The following is a 20,391-nucleotide window of genomic DNA, read 5'->3' on the forward strand; positions in this document are numbered from 1 at the left end:
CTGGAAGAGTATTAAGAACACCTCCTTCCACCTGGGACCATAGCTCCCAGTCCTCTAGCTCCAGAGCAGAACTCCCAGACTTGCTGCCTAGGGATAGGAATGCCTGAGTGGTGGATCATGTTTGTGGTGGTGAGCTGACCCAGGATTAGAGGCCAAGGGAGGTGGTGAGGGAGAGGCCGATGGGTGAGATGGGACAACGTAAAAGTTGACGTAATGGACAAATGATGATGAGGTAAGGAAGAGCCAGGAGTTACAGTGTGAGGGAGAGGGTTGCTATCCTGCAGAAAATGTCATTTTCAATATCTGACCCTGCAGGGAGCTGGGATTTCCCCCTCCTGGGGAAGCAGCACAAAGAATTTCCTTCAACATCATTTCAATTTGGTAATTATTTCTCTGATCACGTTTGTTCCATTATCCACTCTCCGCTGTTGTTATTTCTTGAAAAGGTCAGTATGCTGGGGCTGCATTGATGTGGGACATGTCTCCTCTGAAGCATGTACTTTGGGCGGTCTTCACTGCAAGGCCGTGGGGGCAGAGCAGGGTTATTATTAGGGCTACTTATCACACCCTTTGCTTGTGTGCACCCTGCAGACTACTTCCCTGGGTGAGGTGAGAGATTTTCTCTCTCTTCTACTCAGAGGCATACCCAGGTTGCAGCTTCTACTGTCAATAAATGGTGTCTGCAGACTCTACAAGCAATGTGAAACTTTGGAGGTAGAGAGTGACAAGAGGAAAAAGAAAGCACATGGGATAAACATGGTTCTTTCTGTTGCTGTGTTGGTGGTTTCCTTCTTTCTGGAAGTGTTCCTTTCCCTAGGTAAGCAGTCACAATGCTCAGGTATTCTTCTGCCTTCTGCCTTGGGCATTTGAGAAGTTTGCTCAGTGGAAAAGCCAGATGGAAGACCTGCAGTCCGGGGTTTGGGGTAGCTTAAATTAGAAAATGAAGAGACAAAATATGAAAGATGTGTCTGAAGTCCAAACCCAGATCAGAAATATCTTGAACTTGTAGAGGCTCAGAATCCAAACATGGATCTGGTCCATCTACCTCATAGGGTCAACTGAACCCCCTAGATCCAGACACTTCTGGATCGCCGAAGGGCTTGAAATCTGGGTTTCAACTGAATTTTGTAGAACAGATCTGGCTCTGTTAATTAGGGCTGTGTGTTTTCTTGCTGACAGTATTCATCTGTTTGAATTACTTTATTTTTGGTGCATCAAAGGAGAATTATTCTTTTCGGATTTTTTAATGGAATGTGATGTACAAAGTGTGCTGAATCCAGATTAGCAATGAGATGTTCACCAAAAGAGAACTTGCTTTCATACAGCATGGAAAAAAATGAGTGAGTAAAAATGCCAATGTGATGAATAGCAAGTGAAGTTTTCATCTGAACTGTGTCTGAATGAAAAAAAAATAGCAATGTATATAAGCTTTAGTATTAAAATCTAACTCATGATTGCAATAGAAATTGAGGAATTAACATGGAAAATAAATGAGACAGTTGCTTTGACATGGAAAAATAATAATTTTTCCTAGATACAAAGAAACAATTTAATTAGACTTTTTCCGGTAATGCTTTCTTTTGGGTTCTCTAGAATGAGATTAAATAATTAGTTCTTGGTACTTATTACAAAGTAAATTGAGGAATATAATTGATGAAAAATTATTATCTAAGTAGCATTAAGTATTTGAGGGAGCTGGTTAAAATTGGGAGCATTATTATGTATCTAACTAGATTTTATTGCTATTCAAATATTTTTAAAAGACTATTTTCAAAACCTTTCACAGTTCCACAGAGACGAATGAAAGCCTAGGGTACTTATCCTGTCTACTTACGAAGTTATGGTCTATCCAAATAAAACAAAAAAGTGGTCATGTAGCACTTTAAAGACTAACAATAATTTACTAGGTGATGAGCGCTGGTGGGACAGACCCACTTCTTCAGCTCATAGCCTTATAAGAACAGACTCCGTGATCTGAAGAAGTGGGTCTGTCCCACAAAAGCTCATCACCTAGTAAATTATTTTGCTAGTCTTTAAAATGCTACCTGACTGCTTTTTGGTTTGGTAGAATACAGACTAACACGGCTATCTCTCTGTCTCTATCTAAATAAGATTACTTTATTGAACAGAAGTCTCCTAGAGCATCAGATGCAAGTGGTGTTCCCAACAGTATCTAATTGTACAATGAACTCAGTGGGTAGAAAAAGACAAAACCCCATCACATTATATACAATAATACAAATGTAACAGTGATGCACTCCAAATACTCGACAGGTCTTAAAGTCAAGATCAACAATGAGGAATATTGTTGGAGAATGTCCTGGAAGCTTGTAATGCTGGAGGCTTGTATATGCTGTATCTGTTTTGTGGCGAAACAGAGGCATTAATTCTCCAAGGTGGGAGATCTGGCAGCTTTCGCCAGTGATAAATTCACATTCACCACAGCATGAAGGGTAAATGAAATGGAAGTAGGCTGAAATAAGTGAAGTCATTCTTTACAGAACAGGAGGTTCCAGAGTTTGCTGAGGTGCTTTTAACTATGTTTTTCTCCTCTAGGTTCCGGGGGAAACCCTCTGATAATAGCTGAAGGAGATTCCGTCTATTTTGAGTGTTGCTTTAATGGATCCCCTGCTCATGGCAATCCATTCTATGAGATAATCTGGGTGCGTGAAAAGTCCCCTAAAAATATATCCAAGAGGATCCTGCAGTTTAGGATGACTCGTTCCAACACCAGTGCCCCCATCTCAGTCACTGCTGGCCATTTTAGGGGTCAGTTAGAGTTTGAAAAAAACACCAGCTCCCTCTTCATTCCTGAGGTGTGGATGAACGATAGTGGCCTGTATTACTGTGAAGTGACCATAACGCCACTCTTTATTAATACAAGAACCAATGGGACTCATCTCATTGTCACGGGTGAGTGTCTCTCTTTTTCTCTCCTATTTCTTTCTCTCTCTTGGATATTCTGCTATGTGTGCATAGGCACCAACTCCGTAGATGCTCCAGGGCTCAGGCACCCACAGAAAAAAAAAAAGAAAAAACAGTGAGTGCTCAGCACTCAGGAGCGTGATCTGCAGAAGTGGGTCTGTCCCACAAAAGCTCATCACCTAATAAATTATTTTGTTAGTCTTTAAAGTGCTACTGGACTGCGTTTTTGTTCTCATGTGTGGAATGTGATTAGTTCTGTGCTGCTAACAGCTAACAGAGGCAGGGCCATTAAATGACCCTGAGAGCATTCCCAGCCAGTCCAGTGAAAAGATAGGAAACAAATGGCAATGTATGTTTTCAGAATAGAGAGACGTAAAATTTTGGGTCCTCCAGGGGCTTGGACCAATGCTGTTCAACCTAGTCATAATCGATTTGCGAAAAGGGTTAAAAAGTGAGGTGACAAAGTTGGCAGATACATAGTTACTCAAGATAGTTAAGTCTAAACAGACTGCAAAGAGTTACAAAGCAGGCTCACATAATTGGCAGACGTGGCAACAAAACAGCAGATGAAATTCAATGTTAAATGTGAAGTAATGCACATTGCAAAATATAATCCCAAATCTTCATACAAATTAATGGTGCCTAAATCAGCAGCTACCCATCAAGACAGAGATCTTTGGGTCCTTTGCAGTAGTGCAGTACTGCAAATTCATAAGAAACTTGCTCAGATCCTGAACTCTTCCTCCAGCTACAGAAGACTTAAAAATTGTCTCCAGGCACCAAAGGGACAGACACTAGCGAACACTACAGCCATCCGTAATGAGCAACAAAATAATACCAAGCAACCTAGATGTAAATAAAATTGTTGATAGTTTCATCCAGAAAGCTACAGTGAGACATAATGTCTTTCGAATGGGACATTAGTGAAAAATGTTTGTAGGTGAATGCAATGATTATAATATCCTGTAATTCATGATACTGAATTATAGAATCATAGAATCCTAAAACAGGAAGAGACTCCTGCACTAACAGCAGGGTTAAGTATCATCAAACTGTTCCTAGCTGGTGTTTGTCTTATCCACTCTTAAAAATCTTTAGTGATGGAGATTCCAAACCTCCATCGGCAATTTATTCCAGTGTTTAACCACCGTGACAGTTAGGAGCCTTTTCTTAATATCCAACCTAAACCTCCTTTCCTTATGTAGTACATAACAATGCTTCATTAAAATAATAAGGATACCAATGAATGAGATATCCAATAAGTAGACTGTGAACAAATGTATAAATATGGTGGAAATAGCCTCCCACAAAGCTATTAGACTGGCCCCCCCAACACTCCTCTTCAAAAGTACACAGTGGTAAAACCAAGAGTCAGCCCCTATGTGATGTGCATGAACTATTTTAGATCGCTTGCTTTCCATGAAATTAACAAGTCTTAGGATGCAAACATGTTTATGTCTTGCTTTAAAGCATCTTCAACTACTATAATTCCCTTGTCTGTATTTCCATGGCATCCCTTTATTTTAACATTGCACATAACGATAGCTTATTTATCAGACCAATCGTGTTACTTGTATTTCACTATTTCTGATATTGTGAACATGGACATTGGTTAGAATTGTCTTAAATATGTCACACTATACAGGGACTATCTGGAATCGCTGAACTTGATGTGATCTAAGAAAAGTCTGTGAAATTGGTTTGACTAAAAATACATAATTAGTTTATAGTGGGAAGTGGTTCTATAATAACATATAGTTGAGGGCTGGTGGAGAATAGTTTGTAGCTTGTTTACAGAAAATTGTATAAGTACATAGCTTCTTGTATATAATTTCTGCAAAGTTACTAGCAAATTTTAACCAAAAAGGAAAATTTGCCCTGTTTTATAGCAATGGTAGACTTTTTAGTAGCTGCTCTCCAACCCTAGGTCAAAATTTATACTATATATTCCAGTATAAATTCCTGTATTTTCTCCCTTTAGTTTATGATGCAGAGTAATTATTTTCTTCCCTTACCCCATTACACAGAAATGAACTTTATTCTAAAAATACAATGCTAGTTTAGTAGTGCTAAATCTAACTATATTTATGGAATATTGTTCTGATATAAAACTTATTTGGAAAAGGTAGTCCTGATGTATGTTATTTATACCTTATACTATTTTAATTGGCAGTTATAAAATAATAATTAAACTAAAATAATTCATAGTCATGGAATTTAAAGTTGCTTTTTAACATACTATCTGTATTAACCTAAAACCAAACCATTAACAGAAAGATGCTGATTTTTCTAATGTTTGATTATTGTATTTTTATAGCTGAAATAAGATCTATATTTTGAAATCTGGTTTGGTAGAGCTATGAAATCGGGATAGGTATAGTCATCATTATCAGATATATCTCATACAGCTGAGGTTCTAAATAAATGACAGTGCTTATTGTACTGTACATGGACCAAAGCGAATTGTTTCAGAAATATGGACATTTTTCACGTTCCATCAGTATTCTGAACAGCATATCTGTCTTTTTATTGACATATTTTTCAGGGAAACCCACAAATAAACCATCACTTCTTACACGTAAGTAATGATATACTCTTATTTTAGTGCATTAAATTAATTAACTGGATTAACTATGATTCAAAGATTATTTTATATTCAATAAGACATGTGTGTATTTAGAAATTGTTCTTGAATCTAATGTATGTTTTATTTAGGAATGTTAACATTTAGCTGTTTAACTGTTTAACCATTAAGCCTCTCCCTAAATGGATGAGGCTTAAGTCCCGCTGTGGGAGAAGGTTGTTCCAGCTTTGTAGGGCTGCCATAGGTGGGGTCACTCCAGCTAGGCCAGAGTAGCCCCTGTCCGCGGGGCCCCACAGGTGGCAGGGATGGATGGGGAGCCCGCTCCAGCCCAGCAACAGGGGCTGCTCCAACCGGGCTGGAGTGCCCCACTCACAGTGCGCCAGTGACTGGGATTGCTCCAGAGCAGCAGGAGCGCCACTGCCTGTGGTGCGCTGGGAACCAGGGCTGCTCCAGCCTGGCAGGACTGCTCCTGCCTGTGATGCACCAGACCAGGGTTTCTCTGGCCCGGCAGGAGTGCCCCAGCCCATGAGGTGCATGGGACCAAGGCTGCTCTGGCTGCTCCCACCGTATCATCACAGGCAAGGATGGTCCAGATGGACCTGAGCAGCCCCGGTTACCGGTCTGCGGGACGTAGGGGCACTCCAGCTGGGCTGGAGCATCCTCCCCAGCTGTCTCCCCACCTGTTAAATTGGTTAACTAATGAAACGGGATTTTACATCCCTAGCTTTAATATTAATTCCCAAGTAACTATTGACTACAAGACAAATAACAACAGGAGCAGTAACCTTATAACATCACATTTGTTGTGGATTGTTGTATGATGTTTATCTTATTACTCGCTCTTTCTTCTGTGGTTCTTTAAGCATATTTTTTATACTAAATTAATTGTTTTGGGTAAATCTTCATAGTTTAATGCATCAGGAAGTGTATGGAACAACTGAAAGTTCAGGATTCAAGATTCTTTGCACACAAAAACTGCAAAGGATTTGCTTGGTTTTCATGCATTAGCAAAATCTTTGCTCTTTACCCCCTCTGGATTTTTTAGAAAAGCAGAAGTGCATATTTAAAATACGGAAACTCAGCTGTTTGTCTGAAGAAGTAGGGACAGTGATGGCGGTCACACGGTCTGGAGTGGCTCACAACAGCTCATGAGCATGAGTGCCTCTCTCCGGGCAGACGCCCCCAGGCTGATAGTGTGTTTATAACTGTATTTCAGCAAGTGAGTGACAAATGTGAACTGCTGGCTTACAATAACTGTGTTACAATGGAGTCCGCTTAGACTCTCCAGTCTATTTTGCCACCCAGACAAGCTGCGCTGTGTGATAAATGCTCACTTACACTCATGGGTGTAGTTTGACTTCTATATTTGAGGGGCCAGCTCCAATCAGGCCGATGGGGCCGTGCAGGGGAGGGAGCAAATTCTGCTTCTGCTTGAGGCTTGAAATTTGGGTAGGGCAACACCCCTGCTTGCCCGTGTTTTTCCCGAAAATCACAAAATATTCAGGTCAAACACAGTCCCAAGAAACCAGTCACTCTGTGGGATAGAACATATCCTATTATGTGGCCACCTCCCACGTACTATTGTAATAATCTTTGTACAAGTTACATCCTGCAAGATATCATTTAAAAACTCATTGGCTAGTCAGTATTGTCCTGATAAAATATGGGTGGCAGCTCTCTATGGGTTTACAAGATCTCACTGTCTGATTTGTTCACACATTTTTCCAAATCACAGCCCTGCCCAAAGTAAAGCTGGCAAACAGGTCTGTCCTCAAATCAAATCTCTGTGCTCTGCCTGCTTTCCCTTTATGCTGTAAACTGAGTCATCAATATGAAGGAAAACAAAGGAAGCAGATGCCTCAGCCACATACAAAAGTGGCTGATGGGCATTTCTAAGTGGCCCATTCTTTGGCAGGAAAGGGGGCAGGGGCAAAAAGAATCTACACTTTAGTAAAGAAACAGAATGGAGTTCCCATCCCCACTGACTGCCTGGTAGGCTCCTTTAGACACAACCGGAAGTGCTTCCCAAAACTTCACACAGAGTCCAGGATCTGCAGCATCTCTGGGCTAAAGCTCACCATTTGCAGTGTGGGTTTATCAAAGCATTGTTCATGTTGCATAGCTGAAAAGAGACACCCTTTGAAGTGCACCGATGTTGCATTTTGCAAGTATGGGGACTGCTATTAAGAAAACGAGCAGGGGATCAATCAATGGAAAAACTTAAAGCATCTACAAAACCACAAACCCACTGCCTATTCACACAGTTACCAATCTACATGTGTTGGCTGCTAAAGCGGTCTGTCTAAGGCTGTTTACCCCTAGCAAGACTTTTTGGTGGTTGATAACAATTATGGGTGATACAGAGATATAGTGTTGCAATTCTTGTAGGTAGCAAGGACGTAACATGCGATATCAACTAACAAAGCTTGTCCTGAGGCAATCCTCACTGCATAACAGTGCTGTGGACAAGGGATGAAGTTATGAAAATAGTGGACAGAATTTGTGATGAGGTAATTCTGATTTACAGCTGATTATACTGGTAGATTGTACCGTGAGTGAATATCTCATTGGTTTGAGTTTAGCACTTGTACTCTTCAGCCTTGGATCAGTGCCAAAAGTGGATATACATCCACTTCAAGGTGACGTGCAAGAATAGTTTAAGCACTGGGTTTGTGGGGGTTTGTCTTTTCCCTCCCTTAATATACATAAATGACTTTTGTAATGGGCTTTCTGCTTGGGTTTTGAATTTGAAATACCAGGACTTTTAAATGTGGGTTGGCTGCAAGATTTGCCATGCTACTGCATGTATACTTTCTGGTCTAGTTAGGGTCTTATGCAATAGTATCTGAATACTTTTCACATCCTTTTTATTTGTTTTTCACAAATGTTATTTGTTCTCCTTTATAGACTCAGTGAAGTATCTGATCGGTGGGCTCTTTCTGTTGCTCCTCCTTGCATTGGGAATGTATTTTAAGTGTAAGTAATTGCTAGTAAAGAAATTCAACAATCTCCTGTGCCTCTCCTGAGGCATCACCTGAGACTTTGCTACAATAGTTCATTTTAAGTGCTGTTGGTAACAGAGAGGTAGCTGTGTTAGTCTGTACCCTCCCAAAACAAAAAAGCAGTCATGTAGCGCTTTAAAGACTAACAAAGTAATTTATTAGGTGATGAGTTTTTGTGGGGCCCCATAGAGGAACAAATACGCTGCACTCCAAGTCCTAAATAAGGGTGGAGGAGAGAGGTGGGTGAAGTGTTGAACTGAGAAAAAAAAAAGGAGGGCTGCTTCTTGGTGATGACCCTCACCACTGGGATTGATTTTGCTATTGCGAAAGTGGTGTAATCATAGCTGTGGCTTAGACCACACTACTAACAGGAGGAATAGGATTACACCCAAAAAGAAGAGAAACACCCCCTGAGGTTTAATGAAAGCTCATCACCTACTAAATGATTTTTTAGTCTTTAAAGTGCTCCAAGACTGCTTTTTTGTTTTGTTAAGTATTGTTAGTTACTGTTGCGGTCTCAGCGAGGTGCTGCAGATCCTCAGGGAAATGACCATTTCTGAGTGTCCTTCCTATATTAATTCGGGGGGTAGTCATGTTAGTTTGTAGCTTCACAAAAAAACAGCAGTCCTGCAGCCTTAAAGATTAACAGATAGCCTTTAAGGTGCTACAGGACTGCTTGTTTTCCCTAAATTAACAGCTCCAGGCTTAGTCTCTTCTTTGTTGACAAATCTGTAACATTCTTCAAGTTCAAAGCAAGGAATAATAAGATAATAAACCTCTTGATTATGACAGTGCATGACTGGTGCATGCACAAAGCGGCCGTGTTCTAATACAGGGACGGCCAAACTTGCTGAACCTCTGAGCAGCATACGATAATCTTCACAACCTTTAAGGTACCAGAGGATGTCTCATTGCTTCTTCATATACTTGTGAAGCAGGTACACCTGCTGGGGCTTCAGCCCTGTGGTGTGGTGGTGCGGCTTGGAGCAGGCAAGCATGCCCAGTGGAGTTGAAGCCTCTTGTCCCACCTCCCCATCCCATGGCAGAAGCTCTGAGCTCTCCTCATGCCAGTTTGTCAGACAGAGAACTGGGGGAGACTGGGCGGATCTGGGAGTCAGACTTTAACTATAAAAGAGCTGCATGTGGTTCACAAACTGCTGTTTGGCCACCCCTGTTCTAATACCTAATAGCAAGGGAGGATCACCAGGTCTCCACACGCTTTGTGCCTGGCCTCACCTATACCTTTCCACATGGACGACAGAATTTCTAGGGATGTTAACAGGAGTTGTACCATGGATCACAGTCGGTCTGTGAGAGCCTGATTGAGAGCCAACAGAAGTCAATGGGAGGGCTCCCTTTAATTGTAAGGGCGTTTAGATCAGGCCCTTTAGGTCTAAAATAAATTAACGGAAGAAAAGAAACTATCAGCACCCACAAAGCCAGAAGCCAGCCTATATATGCAGACACTGAAGCAAAATTCAGCATTTCCCATTACGTCTGAATTAGGTATTTTCAAGTCATCCCACAATATGCATGTGTCCTTCTGTATTTTACATTAGTGAAGCGCCGAACCCAGGCCCAGAAGCCAGAGGTTTCCCAGGAACTGTCGGATCCCATTTCAAGCACCCCTGCCCCTGCCCAGAAAGAATCCTTTACAGAGCTTGTTGACAAGGAGATGATCTATTCAAAACTGCAGTGGAGCCCGTATAGTGTAAGTACTGATCTTTGTACTGAAAGTCCTCAGACTTCATTCTGGTCCCAGCTGAGTCACTTTGATAACTAGTGAAAATGATGATAACAGAACCTTTTTGCATTTCTGTAGCCTCTGTGGCTTTTTCAATGTTTTACAACCCTCACAGCGCACAGCCTGGTAGGTGGATATTCCTACCCTGTAGTTACGGATGAGCAAACTGGGGCATAAGCTCACTCACCCCAGGTCACAGAGTGAAACTCACCCCAGTTCAGAGAGCTTGCGCAAAGCCTCTTCATTTACTAAGCCCCATGTAGTGTGTGAGCAGTGGATCCCTAGGCAGAATGGACAGCCAGGGGTGTCTGCCATGAGACAGATCTCTGCACTGGCTTTCCACCAGCCAGCCTAGAAGCCATGTTTATGGAGAGCAGGGGAAGGAGACACAGGCTTGTTTATGTGAACCCAGGGCCCAGTATTCCCTGCAGCTGGTGGGAAGGGTGTTATTGCCGGTCACATATGGGGAGAGCAGCTGCAGTTGTGCGGCTGCAGAGCAGCCCACCGTCCCAGCCCCACCCTCACTGTGGCTGATGCATGGAGCTGCCTCCTACACTTCATTTCAGCCTCTTCTGCCCCTCAGCAGAGCTCCATTGCCCCATGAACAGCATCACTGTTACCTGTGCTGCGATGGTGTAACCAAGGGGCGTGTGTGTCTGTTTGTTCTCAGATGGTGTCCTCTCCTGGCAGGAGCACTCACTCTGGCGAGCCAGTGACAAAGAAGCCCAGCACGGGGAGCAGTGACCCAGGGACAAATATTGTGTATGCCACGCTCCAGGCTCAGTGAATGTATTTCCGCTCCCCACCCACATCTCGAGTTCCACAAATGTCTCCAGCAAACACCCCTTTCCTCCAGTGGTTTGGCCCTGGCATGTAATAAATGTCCTGGTGAAAGCTGTACGATTGGTGACACTGATCTTCAGGTGGAGTGTGTATGTGGGACATTACCCAGGGTTGCAATGTTGCTAGGCAATGTCCAGTTGGCCTGTCTTGTTGAGGCCCGGGCCCTGCAGTGACAAGGGTCAGAGGTTCCCCTCTCCCCTCCCTGTCTCTGATTGTACTGTACCAAACTCGGCCACCTTCCTGTCTGTCACTCAACCAGGGATGATGTAACAGCACTTGTTTCTGCAAGGTCATGGCTCTGGCTGCACCTGCCTTTCTCAGGTCAGGACAGAGCAGCTGGTCAGCGCTGGTAGCATTTCAAAGAAGCTCCTCTGCACCCAGCCAGAGGGTCATGCCACAGTGCTCCCAGCTGGTGCGGGTTAGGCTGGAAGAAACACAAAGCTGCACATGGCCTCAGCAGTCCTGCAAGGCTGAAAGTGAAACTGACTAGCTCTGCAGCTACCATCGCTGGTTACACTGTGTGCTTTCAGGGCCATGAAGGGCTCCTTGACTCAGCCACGTGAACCTGGCACTAGTTCCCCAGCACTAGGGTGCGGCAAACTGCTGGGGCAGAGGGGTTTGTAAGGAGTCAGTCACGTCCATCAGCTAGCCCTGCGTATTTCGGGGGGGTGGGGCTCCCCTTTCTCTGGGCGTAGCGATGGTGCTCTCCCAAGGTGATACAAGAGACTACCTAATTTCCAGTGTGATTTCAACTCCAAACACCCTCATGTTCTGCAGCAGGGAGAGGCTCTTGCAGCTGTAGGTTTCCAGGTCTGCTCTGTGGTGCCTCGCCTCTCGAGAGGATCCCTCTGGTACTTCCATTGACATACATCAGGACTAAGATCCAGCCTGGGGCGCCACAAGAAATCAACCTTCAGCACAGGGCGTTGGGAATGCTCTGGGGACGAATGCCTCTCCTACTGTCACAGACAGTGCTTCATGATAGCAGCTTCCAAGTACCTGGAAGGGTGTTACAAGGAAGAGGGAGAAAAGTTATTCTCCTCGGCCTCTGAAAATAAGACGAGAAGCAATGGGCTTAAACTGCAGCTTGAGAGGTTTAGGCTGTATCTTGAGAAAAAATTCCTAACTGTCGGGGTGATTAATTACTGGAATTAACGCAGGAGCCTCTCCAGTTTGAGCTAAAAGCCAGCTGGCTCGCAGCTAAGGCTGCAGAGGAGACTCAGTCCTTCTCTTTGTTTAGTGATCTAAGTGCCACTACATGGGACAGTAAACCACACTCATTAGGTGTATGGGTTATACATGTGCAAAGCAACCATCATCTGAGTGTACAATCTCCATCATTGGAGATATTTAAGAACAGGTTAGATAAATACCTAAGAGGGATGATCTAGATGGTGATTGGTCTTGCTGTGAGGGCAGGGAACTGGACTTGATGACCTTTTGAGGTCCATTCCAGTTCTAGTGTTCTATGATTCTATGATCCTGCATTTCTGATCTAAAACATCTCTCTCTAGCATTGGGGAAGAGTCTCTACACAGCTTGTCTATGCACTTTCAGCTCAGTCCAGCTAAATCCCTAATAAAGCCGGATGTTAGTTCCCTAAATCAACCCTGATTCTCAATAACTTCTGCTCATCATGGACCAGAGATAGTGCTGATGCTTCACTCACTGGCTTTGTCCCATCCCCAATGGCCACACACAGCTCAGTGGAGTTCACAGTTCTCTGCCTGCTACCTATCCACCTTCAGTAACACCATCTGTGTGGCGCAATTCAACTGCCACTGGTTGACTTTGGTGAGATTATTCACAGCACAGTTGAGAGCAGACTCTGGTTTGATTTCTTTTTCTCCGTCTGCAGACTCTGGCCAGTGCTGCAGCGGCTCCTGTTCAGAGTTTTTCTTCCCACCCACAGGGACTCTCAATTTTAAATACAAGTGAAATTCTGCAGCATCATACCTCTGCCAGTACTGCACTGTTCTGTGGGCGCCCCCGATGCTACCACATCATTGTGAGCAGCAAGAGCATTGCTCTGTCCAAGGTGTGAACAGTTCACCAAGAAGGAAACCAGACAGTGGGGAGACAGGCTCTGCAGAGAGCTCTCGCTGTGGTGATGAGGCTGAGGAGCTGGAGCTAGGGTTGAAGCAGTGACACCTCCACCCACTTTGCTTCCCCAGCAGACGAAGTGTGAAGCCACACACACCAAGAGAGCCAGCCAGGGCTTCTCTCCCAGCAGCTCAAAAGACAAACCTCTCTTGCTCTCACACTGCATAACAGAGCTACATCCATCCACCATGGCCCAGAGGAACTTGCACAGATCCAGCAGCAAGAGGGGTCATGGCTGGGGTGGGGAGACAGAGTTGACGTGAGGCTCTTTTAAAAATGCATGTGAGGTTTGTTAAGACCTCAGCTGCAGCACCAGGCGTGTGTGAGGCCAATAATTACAGCAACCCAAAGGGAGATTGCACCTGGTCTGTGTAGAGCAGATTTCACACCAAGCTTGTGTGGGAGAGCAGATCTCTTTCTCTCTCACACTAACCTGGTAATAGCTCACTGCTTATTCCCACACCAAGGCTTATGCCTGAGCTGGAAAAGAGATGATCACGGCAATGCAGAGGAGTCACAGTTTGCATTTTCCCAGGTTATGAGCATACAGATCTCAGGCATGATCAGGATGTTTCAAGCCCCCTCACCTCCATCATAATCTATGTCCATTCTGCATGGGCTGACTGAAGTGAGTGGGCCTGGGCTCAGGCCCTGCACATTGTCTAACTCCTGCTGTAAAACTGGCAGCAAGCAAATTTCTATACACTAAACCCCCAAGATGCGCACGACCGACTTGCACATGTCTCAGATTACTGCAATGCAGGGAAACTGCTCCTGTCATGGGCGGCAGCCTGACTCTTAGCTGCTGCCCCTAACAGGAGCAGTTACCTGGTCCTGGAAGTGGCAAGGAGTTGGGAACCAGGCAGAAGCCTGGCTCCTGGCTCCCATCCACTGGTTGGAGCCAGGAAACTGACCAAGGCTGTTGCCCTGGTCAGTTTCCAGGCTGTACAAGTGGAGGAGTGTCCACAGCCAGGCTGCTGCCTGGCTCCCAGCTCCCTGCCCCTTGTGGGACCTGGGAAACTGACCAGCCACTGTTGAGCATCATATTGGGGTCAGTGGACTCAGCAGGCTGCAGTTGTCCTGGCTGTACTGGGCTGTCCCTCTTCCCCGCTGTCTGCATTACAGCTTAAGTTGGGCGAAATGGGGACCTCCCATGAACAAGAAACATTTAAACCTGGACTCAGAGCATGCCCTGGCTCTGGCATCTGAAGCTGAAACTCTTGAGGGTGGTAGAGAATGAGACCAACTGGCCCACAGGGACCAGGCAAATAGTCTGGGTTGCAGGCTACTGGTGGTTTTCATCCTTTGTGTGGTTCAGATGCTCCAGCTGGGTCAGACTCTATTTGGGCCAAACTCTGCGTGAGACTTGGCTGCTCTTTGTGGCTGGCAGGCTCTGTACTGGCTGGATACTACTTGGGGGCTGCAGCCTGGCCTGGGGGTTGAAATTTCCCTTCAGATGGGATGTTCTGGGCCAGACTGTGCCTTACTGATGTATGGAGGACAGGGGAGCACACAGGGACCCCCAGCATAGGGCAGGCCAGCATCAGCACAGGTGTATTGGGGACCACAGGGACTGTTCCCTCCTTACAGTCACATTCCCTGTCCACACAAGCCTGCAGAGCTGGCTTGGCCTGTTGGGGACGCTGGCTACCCCGTGCAGTTGCATATTACACAGTCCCCCCTGTGCTCCAGAGAGTGCAGGAAGAAGGAGTCACAGTCCCTCTGTGATGGGGTGGATTAAGCTCCAGTGCCCTGTACAGGAATCCAGAGGCCTTGCCACTGCCTGTCCCAGTGAGATGAGTAGACAAGAGATCCACCAGGCAGGACAGAGCATCTGGCTCTGCTGCAGTCGATCAGGGCCTAGTCGGCCAATATGAAAAGAAGCTGCTGGGCTAGGGCTTGGCAGTTCCTCTCAGGAGCTTGACCCAGGCAGATTGTGACACTGTCTGGCAGACCAGCAGCACCTTGGACAACTCTGAATGCGAGCTGGACTTAGACCTGGGCAAGATCCAGGCCCAGTGGCTGAAGACCAGCCATAAGGCTAATCTAAGAACTGACAGCTCCGTGGACAGGGAGTCACACCCTAGCCCCAGAGCCTTGGAGACAACCAGGCAAAGACTTTATGCAGCACCCCTTTGCCACAGAGAAGTGCTCACGAGCGGGTGACCCTGTTACACGCTCCCCCAGCAGCCAGTGCCAGGAAAGGGGTAAAATTAAGACAGTCTGACCTGCAGGGAGCTAGAGGAGTCATCCAGGCAGGCTAGCCCAGGTTGTGCTTGTGTGTGGGGCTGCCTGGCCTTAAGTCTCCAAAACCCCTTCCAGCTCATACACATGAGAGAAGCCAGAGCAGGGGGTGCGGGGAGGGATGGCCACACAATGCACATGGGCCAAGTATGTCCTTCCAGGCATTGCTTGTTCTGCAGTGGTGCATGGAGAGAACATGGTCGTCATACACTGGCAGCTTGCACGCAGACGATGCTATGGCAGTCAGTCCCCACGAGAGGGCAGGATATTCCAAGACCTGATTTCATGCTGCTGTGCCCCTATCACTGCTATGTTTAGAGATCTGAGATGATGACGACGATGAATTGCATTAGTGCCCAGAGGCCCCAGGCTGGAGGACCAGGGTCCCCTTGTGCAAGGTGTTGTGCAAACACATTTATTCACATATTTAAACCATTTAAGCCCTTGGTACTGATTGAGCAGGTCCCACTATGTGGGATTTTCACCCTCCCTGCGGAACATCTGTGATTGCTACAGACTATCTTTAGGCACAGCTGTCTGGATTGCTGCACAAGTGCCCACAATGGGGGGCTTCTGTCTTCCTCTTCAGCATCTGGCCCTGGCCCCTGCAAAAAGCCAGGCACCGGATCAGGTGGATCGTCAGTCTGGCCTAGCCTGGCTGTGTACATGCACGGGCCATGGAGGGGTGCAGGGCATGGATGGGTAGCATGGAGACCAGTTCCATGGTCTCAGGTTCTAGATGTAATGCTCTGTGTGCATATATACAAGGTGGTCAATAATTTTTTGGTCAAGGTCCACATTTCTGTCATATTCAAGGTCCAGGCTCCAGGGAAACAATTTCCACACCACAAAAGCAATAATGGTAATAAGTGTACAAAGAAAAATTCACAATCCTTTCAGAACATTGGGTGGTCTACATTTGACCCGCCGTGTGCTTATAGATTACCTCTGGCATAGTACATAGAAAAGAAGTTATCACTCATGTTCTTTTATACGTCAGCCCTGTAACCGAATCCTGCTGAGCTCCTGGTTTTACTAATCCCTTGCGGCACTCAGAGAGTACAGCACAATGCAGCGCATGCAGGCCAGGTACATCTGCCATCATTGTAGCCTCCTAAGCCGACTCTTTGACATCCATTGGTTGCTGCTGGGCTTCCACTCCAGCTGATCTCTTCAGCACTGTCTGTTGGCACGTGAGGGTTTTTTTCAGGTCAAGTGCTGACGCTGTGATGGAAACCAATTCCCCATCTAAATTCTCCCAAGGGAGGGGCAGATTTGCATGGCCCGCTCCTGTTGTAGGGCTGCTTTAAAGACCTCACCAAAGCACCTGTGGTCCATAGTGGAGGCAAAGACGCACAGAAGGACTTTGCAGTGCTCTTGTACATTCAGATCCTTTGGTGGAGGCCAGTCATGCTACCTCAGCTTTCTGTGGCATTGGGACTCCTAGTGCTTTCTTTAGCATGTAAGTTCTCAGTATATTTCTTTGAGTTTTGCTCTCTCAGTGATGACAAAGAAGGGTTTGCTTGCTCAGCATCTCCCAGTGGGCCGAGCCAGATCTACCTCCCATATGTATGTTTGTGTTTTAATAAATTTATGCCACTAGGTTCTGCTGGTGAAGCGAGGGGCCGGTGAAGAAGCTTGAAGGATGCTTTGGTTAGATGACTATTGCAAGACCACTCGGCAGCATTGCTTGCCGACTGGCCACCTCAATAACACTGTCTTTGCTTCCTGCAGATGTACAAACCCAGCCTGTCCTGACTCAGGAGCCCTCGGTATCTGTCATGCTTGGGGAATCAGTCACTCTGAAATGCATCATGAGCGAGGGCTAGTTCAAGAATTATTGTGTAGAATGGTACCAGCAAAAGTCTGGCAGCGCCCCCAGCTTCGTTCTGCAGTACTGTGCAAAAAGTGGTCTAAAGAGAGGAGAGGGGGTTCCAAAGAGATTCTCGGGCTCCAAAGACCATGAACTCAATGAAGGATATTTAAACATTTCACACGTGCAGCCTGAAGATGAGGCTGATTACTATTGTGAAATCTGGGATGATACCCACGAAGTCCACAGTGGTCTAGTCACACAGAGAGCCAGTGCAGGAACCACCTGGTAGCTTCATAGCACACACTGCGAATGACAGTCAGCTATGACCAACCACAGCATCTCTCCTCATCTCAGGTCATATCACCCCATTGGACATTTTACTCTCTCCTGTCTTGGAATCACTGTTGCCAGCTTGGGAATCCTTCCCTTCCCTTCCCCAGTTACAGCATCTCCCAGGTGTCCCCACACTGCAGTCTCCAGAGCCACCACTCAGTGACATTTGTTTGATGTTGAGAGTGGAATTCGACTCAATTGTATCTGCAAATGGAGCAGAGCCTGTCTTCCAGCCAGGACCCATTGCTGACCTTCACTGAGACCAGCCTTACTGCTCATTGGTCATTTCCATGTGCCCCTTACATGGGCAGGTCTTGTGAACATGGCCTACACACCATTCCTTCAATGCACCCTGATCTCGACAGACAACACCTGTTGCTCTTTCAGTGTGGGAATCTCCCAAGGAACCTGCTGGCTGTGCCAAAGTGGTGTTGCACGAATGATCTTGACCAGCATCTTGACAATAGTGACAAGTGAAACCCCCAGATGTGGGATGATGCAATTTTTAAACACAGGTACTTATCTGAACTCCCAGACTGTGGAAATCCCTCATCCCTCTGCTCTTCCCTCATGGACGTTATCTCCCCACAAATGTCTGTAAGAACTTCTCCCACATTCCAGGGTCTGCTCATTCCCAGATAAGCCTGTTTGGGCCAGCCAAGCCAGCCCCCCTGTCAAATATTCTTGCCTCCACATCCAGACCCCTGACGCCATCTCGGGTATGATGTGCCTGGGGACCTACCTTGTCATGCGTGATGTTGGCTGCTGCTTTTCTTAGGTTCCAGGTCCCTCAGACACTCTACATGTAAGTGTCTTTGGCACAGCCAGAAGGATTCAGCAGAGGCCTAGGGATGCCCTGAGAAATAGACACATGCTTCCATTATTACAGCCGCAGGCACAGCAGTGAGGCAAGTTTCCTCGGCTGACCCTCTGATTCCCCAGACACTGGCTTCAGGGCTGGGCTGCCCCAGCACTGGCGTCCAGGCAGGCGGCTGGTTGTTCCCATGTTCTGTGGCACATCAGCAGCTCTGTCACAGTGATTTAGTCTCAGAAGAAGCCCTGCGTTGCTTCTATGGTTAGCGTCTGAGATTAGACGGCAGCCTGGGGAAGGTTCTTGCCCTCTGACACCTAGAACAGGGATCGGCTTCAGGTGGATCTCCAGGTCTCTGAGGAAAAGTGGCTTGTTCTGCCCAGACTGGGGCCTGGTTTGATTCTCCTCCAGGAACACTTTCCACCCCAGCATTTCTCAGATATGAAGGAGTTCAGCCTCCCAGCTCTTGACGGGGAGGGGGTTTCTTATGCCTGCCTTATACATGGGGACTTGGAAAAGATTGGCATCGCTGGGGCCAGAGCTGGAATAGAACCCACATCTCTCAGTCCGACACACTGCACCTGCAGGTGTGAGGGGGTCAGGCATGACAAGGTAAATATATTGTCTGTATCCTGCAGGAAATGGCATATCCCAAAACACAGATGGAGTGTGAGCCCTGAATCTGTTCTTCCCTGCCGTGATTGGAGCTTCATATCCACAGTGTCAGTCTTGTGGCTAAATAGCACAGAGAGCAGCAGATCACCACCTGATTGCTGCAGGAGTCCCCGAGCCCCGGAGCTCATTTGCATAGACCCACTTGGGCTGCTGCAGGTTCACACAAAGCTGGGGGCCCAGTGCACAGCAGCTGCCAATTCCTTTCCCTCTGGCTCTCTCCAAGGCCTTTGCCATGGCGCTGTGGCTCCTGGCTCTGCTCCTCCCTGGGATGTCGGTGCCAGGTACGTTCTCATGGGAGGCGAAGGTGATCAGGGATTTCTGCAGCGGGAGGGACTGCAGGGCGAGCCTGCTAGGCTGTGCTGCAGACAGGGATGGGAGGAGCAGCTGGGCAGACTGCTGGAGGTGTGGCACTTGAGAGGTAGCTGGTGTACATGCGATGCCGGAGGGGATGATGTAACAGGTTGGAGACCGGGGTGGGCTTGGCACAATGTATTTGAAACTGCGCCTTTGTTTCATTCAGCTTCCAGGGCTCAGCCAGTGCTGATTCAGTTGGCCTCCATTTTAGTGTTGCCGGGACAAACGGTAAAACTGTCTTGTGCCCTGAATCCCGGGTACGACATCAGGGATTATGGGGTTTCCTGGTACCAGCAGAGACCTGGCAGCCCTCCAAGGTACCTGCTCTATTACAAATCGGAGGTGGACAAGCACAAGCCCTCAGGGGTGCCAGACCGGTTCTCTGCGACCAAAGATCCTGCCATCAATGCCTGTATTCTGACCATCGCCACGGTCGAGGCTGAGGACGGCGCTGACTATTACTGCTCGATCATGTTGTGATGCTGCATTCCATGTTCTTTGAGGAAATATGCTTAAGAATATGAATGGGCATAATTGGAAAATGCGTTATGCAAAATAATTCCTGTAAGGATCATTGGAAAGTATGTAATCGACTGAAGGTGTATATTGTATGTGTATATCAACTGAAGGTGTACATTGTATGTGTATGCATGTACCGTTTCTGTATCTGAACTTAAGAATATTAACTATAGGTTTATTATCAGTGTGTTCATGTTGGGAAAAGCCTCTTACCAGCCCATCAGGAATAACAGTGAAGAAGCCAGACACAAAGGCTACATCTACACTAGCATTCCTCTTTCAAAAGAGGCATAAAAATAAAGGAAATTGAAAATGCAAATGAGGCACAGATTTACATATCTGACACCTCATTTGCATATTCTTCTTTTGAAGGGTTCTTTAGACGATGGGGATTACTTTTGAAAGAGCCACGTCTACACTGCTTTTCTTCTTTCGAAA

General features: G+C 46.3%; 2 protein-coding genes across 4 annotated transcripts; both read left to right on the forward strand.

The window, feature by feature from the left end:
• The first annotated feature begins 337 nt into the window (after window positions 1–337).
• Window positions 338–11,100, forward strand: LOC142022701 (uncharacterized). Of its 3 annotated transcripts, none has more exons than XM_075012828.1 (7): window positions 338–817; window positions 1,221–1,340; window positions 2,557–2,913; window positions 5,471–5,503; window positions 8,417–8,485; window positions 10,071–10,222; window positions 10,926–11,100. In XM_075012828.1, the coding sequence occupies exons 2-7, from the start codon at window positions 1,337–1,339 to the stop codon at window positions 11,040–11,042; spliced, it is 732 nt and encodes a 243-aa protein (XP_074868929.1). In that variant the 5' UTR covers window positions 338–817; window positions 1,221–1,336; the 3' UTR covers window positions 11,043–11,100. The 3 variants fall into 3 exon arrangements, with proteins under 3 accessions (XP_074868929.1, XP_074868928.1, XP_074868927.1); XM_075012827.1 differs by lacking the exon at window positions 1,221–1,340 and having other exon boundaries at window positions 338–381; window positions 641–817; XM_075012826.1 differs by lacking the exon at window positions 1,221–1,340.
• Window positions 11,101–19,312: 8,212 nt separating this feature from the next.
• Window positions 19,313–19,914, forward strand: LOC142022814 (pre-B lymphocyte protein 3-like). Its single transcript, XM_075013041.1, has 2 exons — window positions 19,313–19,361; window positions 19,646–19,914. Exons 1-2 carry the CDS (start codon window positions 19,313–19,315, stop codon window positions 19,912–19,914), a joined length of 318 nt encoding a protein of 105 aa, XP_074869142.1.
• Window positions 19,915–20,391: the final 477 nt, after the last annotated feature.

This window comes from Carettochelys insculpta, chromosome 18, assembly GCF_033958435.1.
Source record: "Carettochelys insculpta isolate YL-2023 chromosome 18, ASM3395843v1, whole genome shotgun sequence".
NCBI classification, from domain to species: Eukaryota; Metazoa; Chordata; order Testudines; family Carettochelyidae; genus Carettochelys; species Carettochelys insculpta.

Excerpts from the sequence above, each read along its gene's own strand:
- LOC142022701 (XM_075012826.1), top strand. The coding sequence starts at position 757 with ATGGTTCTTTCTGTTGCTGTGTTGGTGGTTTCCTTCTTTCTGGAAGTG. Across the intron at positions 818-2,556 it reads GGAAGTGTTCCTTTCCCTAG|GTTCCGGGGGAAACCCTCTG; the intron begins GTAAGCAGTCAC and ends TTTCTCCTCTAG. Across the intron at positions 5,504-8,416 it reads TAAACCATCACTTCTTACAC|ACTCAGTGAAGTATCTGATC; the intron begins GTAAGTAATGAT and ends TCTCCTTTATAG.
- LOC142022814 (XM_075013041.1), top strand. The coding sequence starts at position 19,313 with ATGGCGCTGTGGCTCCTGGCTCTGCTCCTCCCTGGGATGTCGGTGCCA. Across the intron at positions 19,362-19,645 it reads CCCTGGGATGTCGGTGCCAG|TGTTGCCGGGACAAACGGTA; the intron begins GTACGTTCTCAT and ends CCTCCATTTTAG.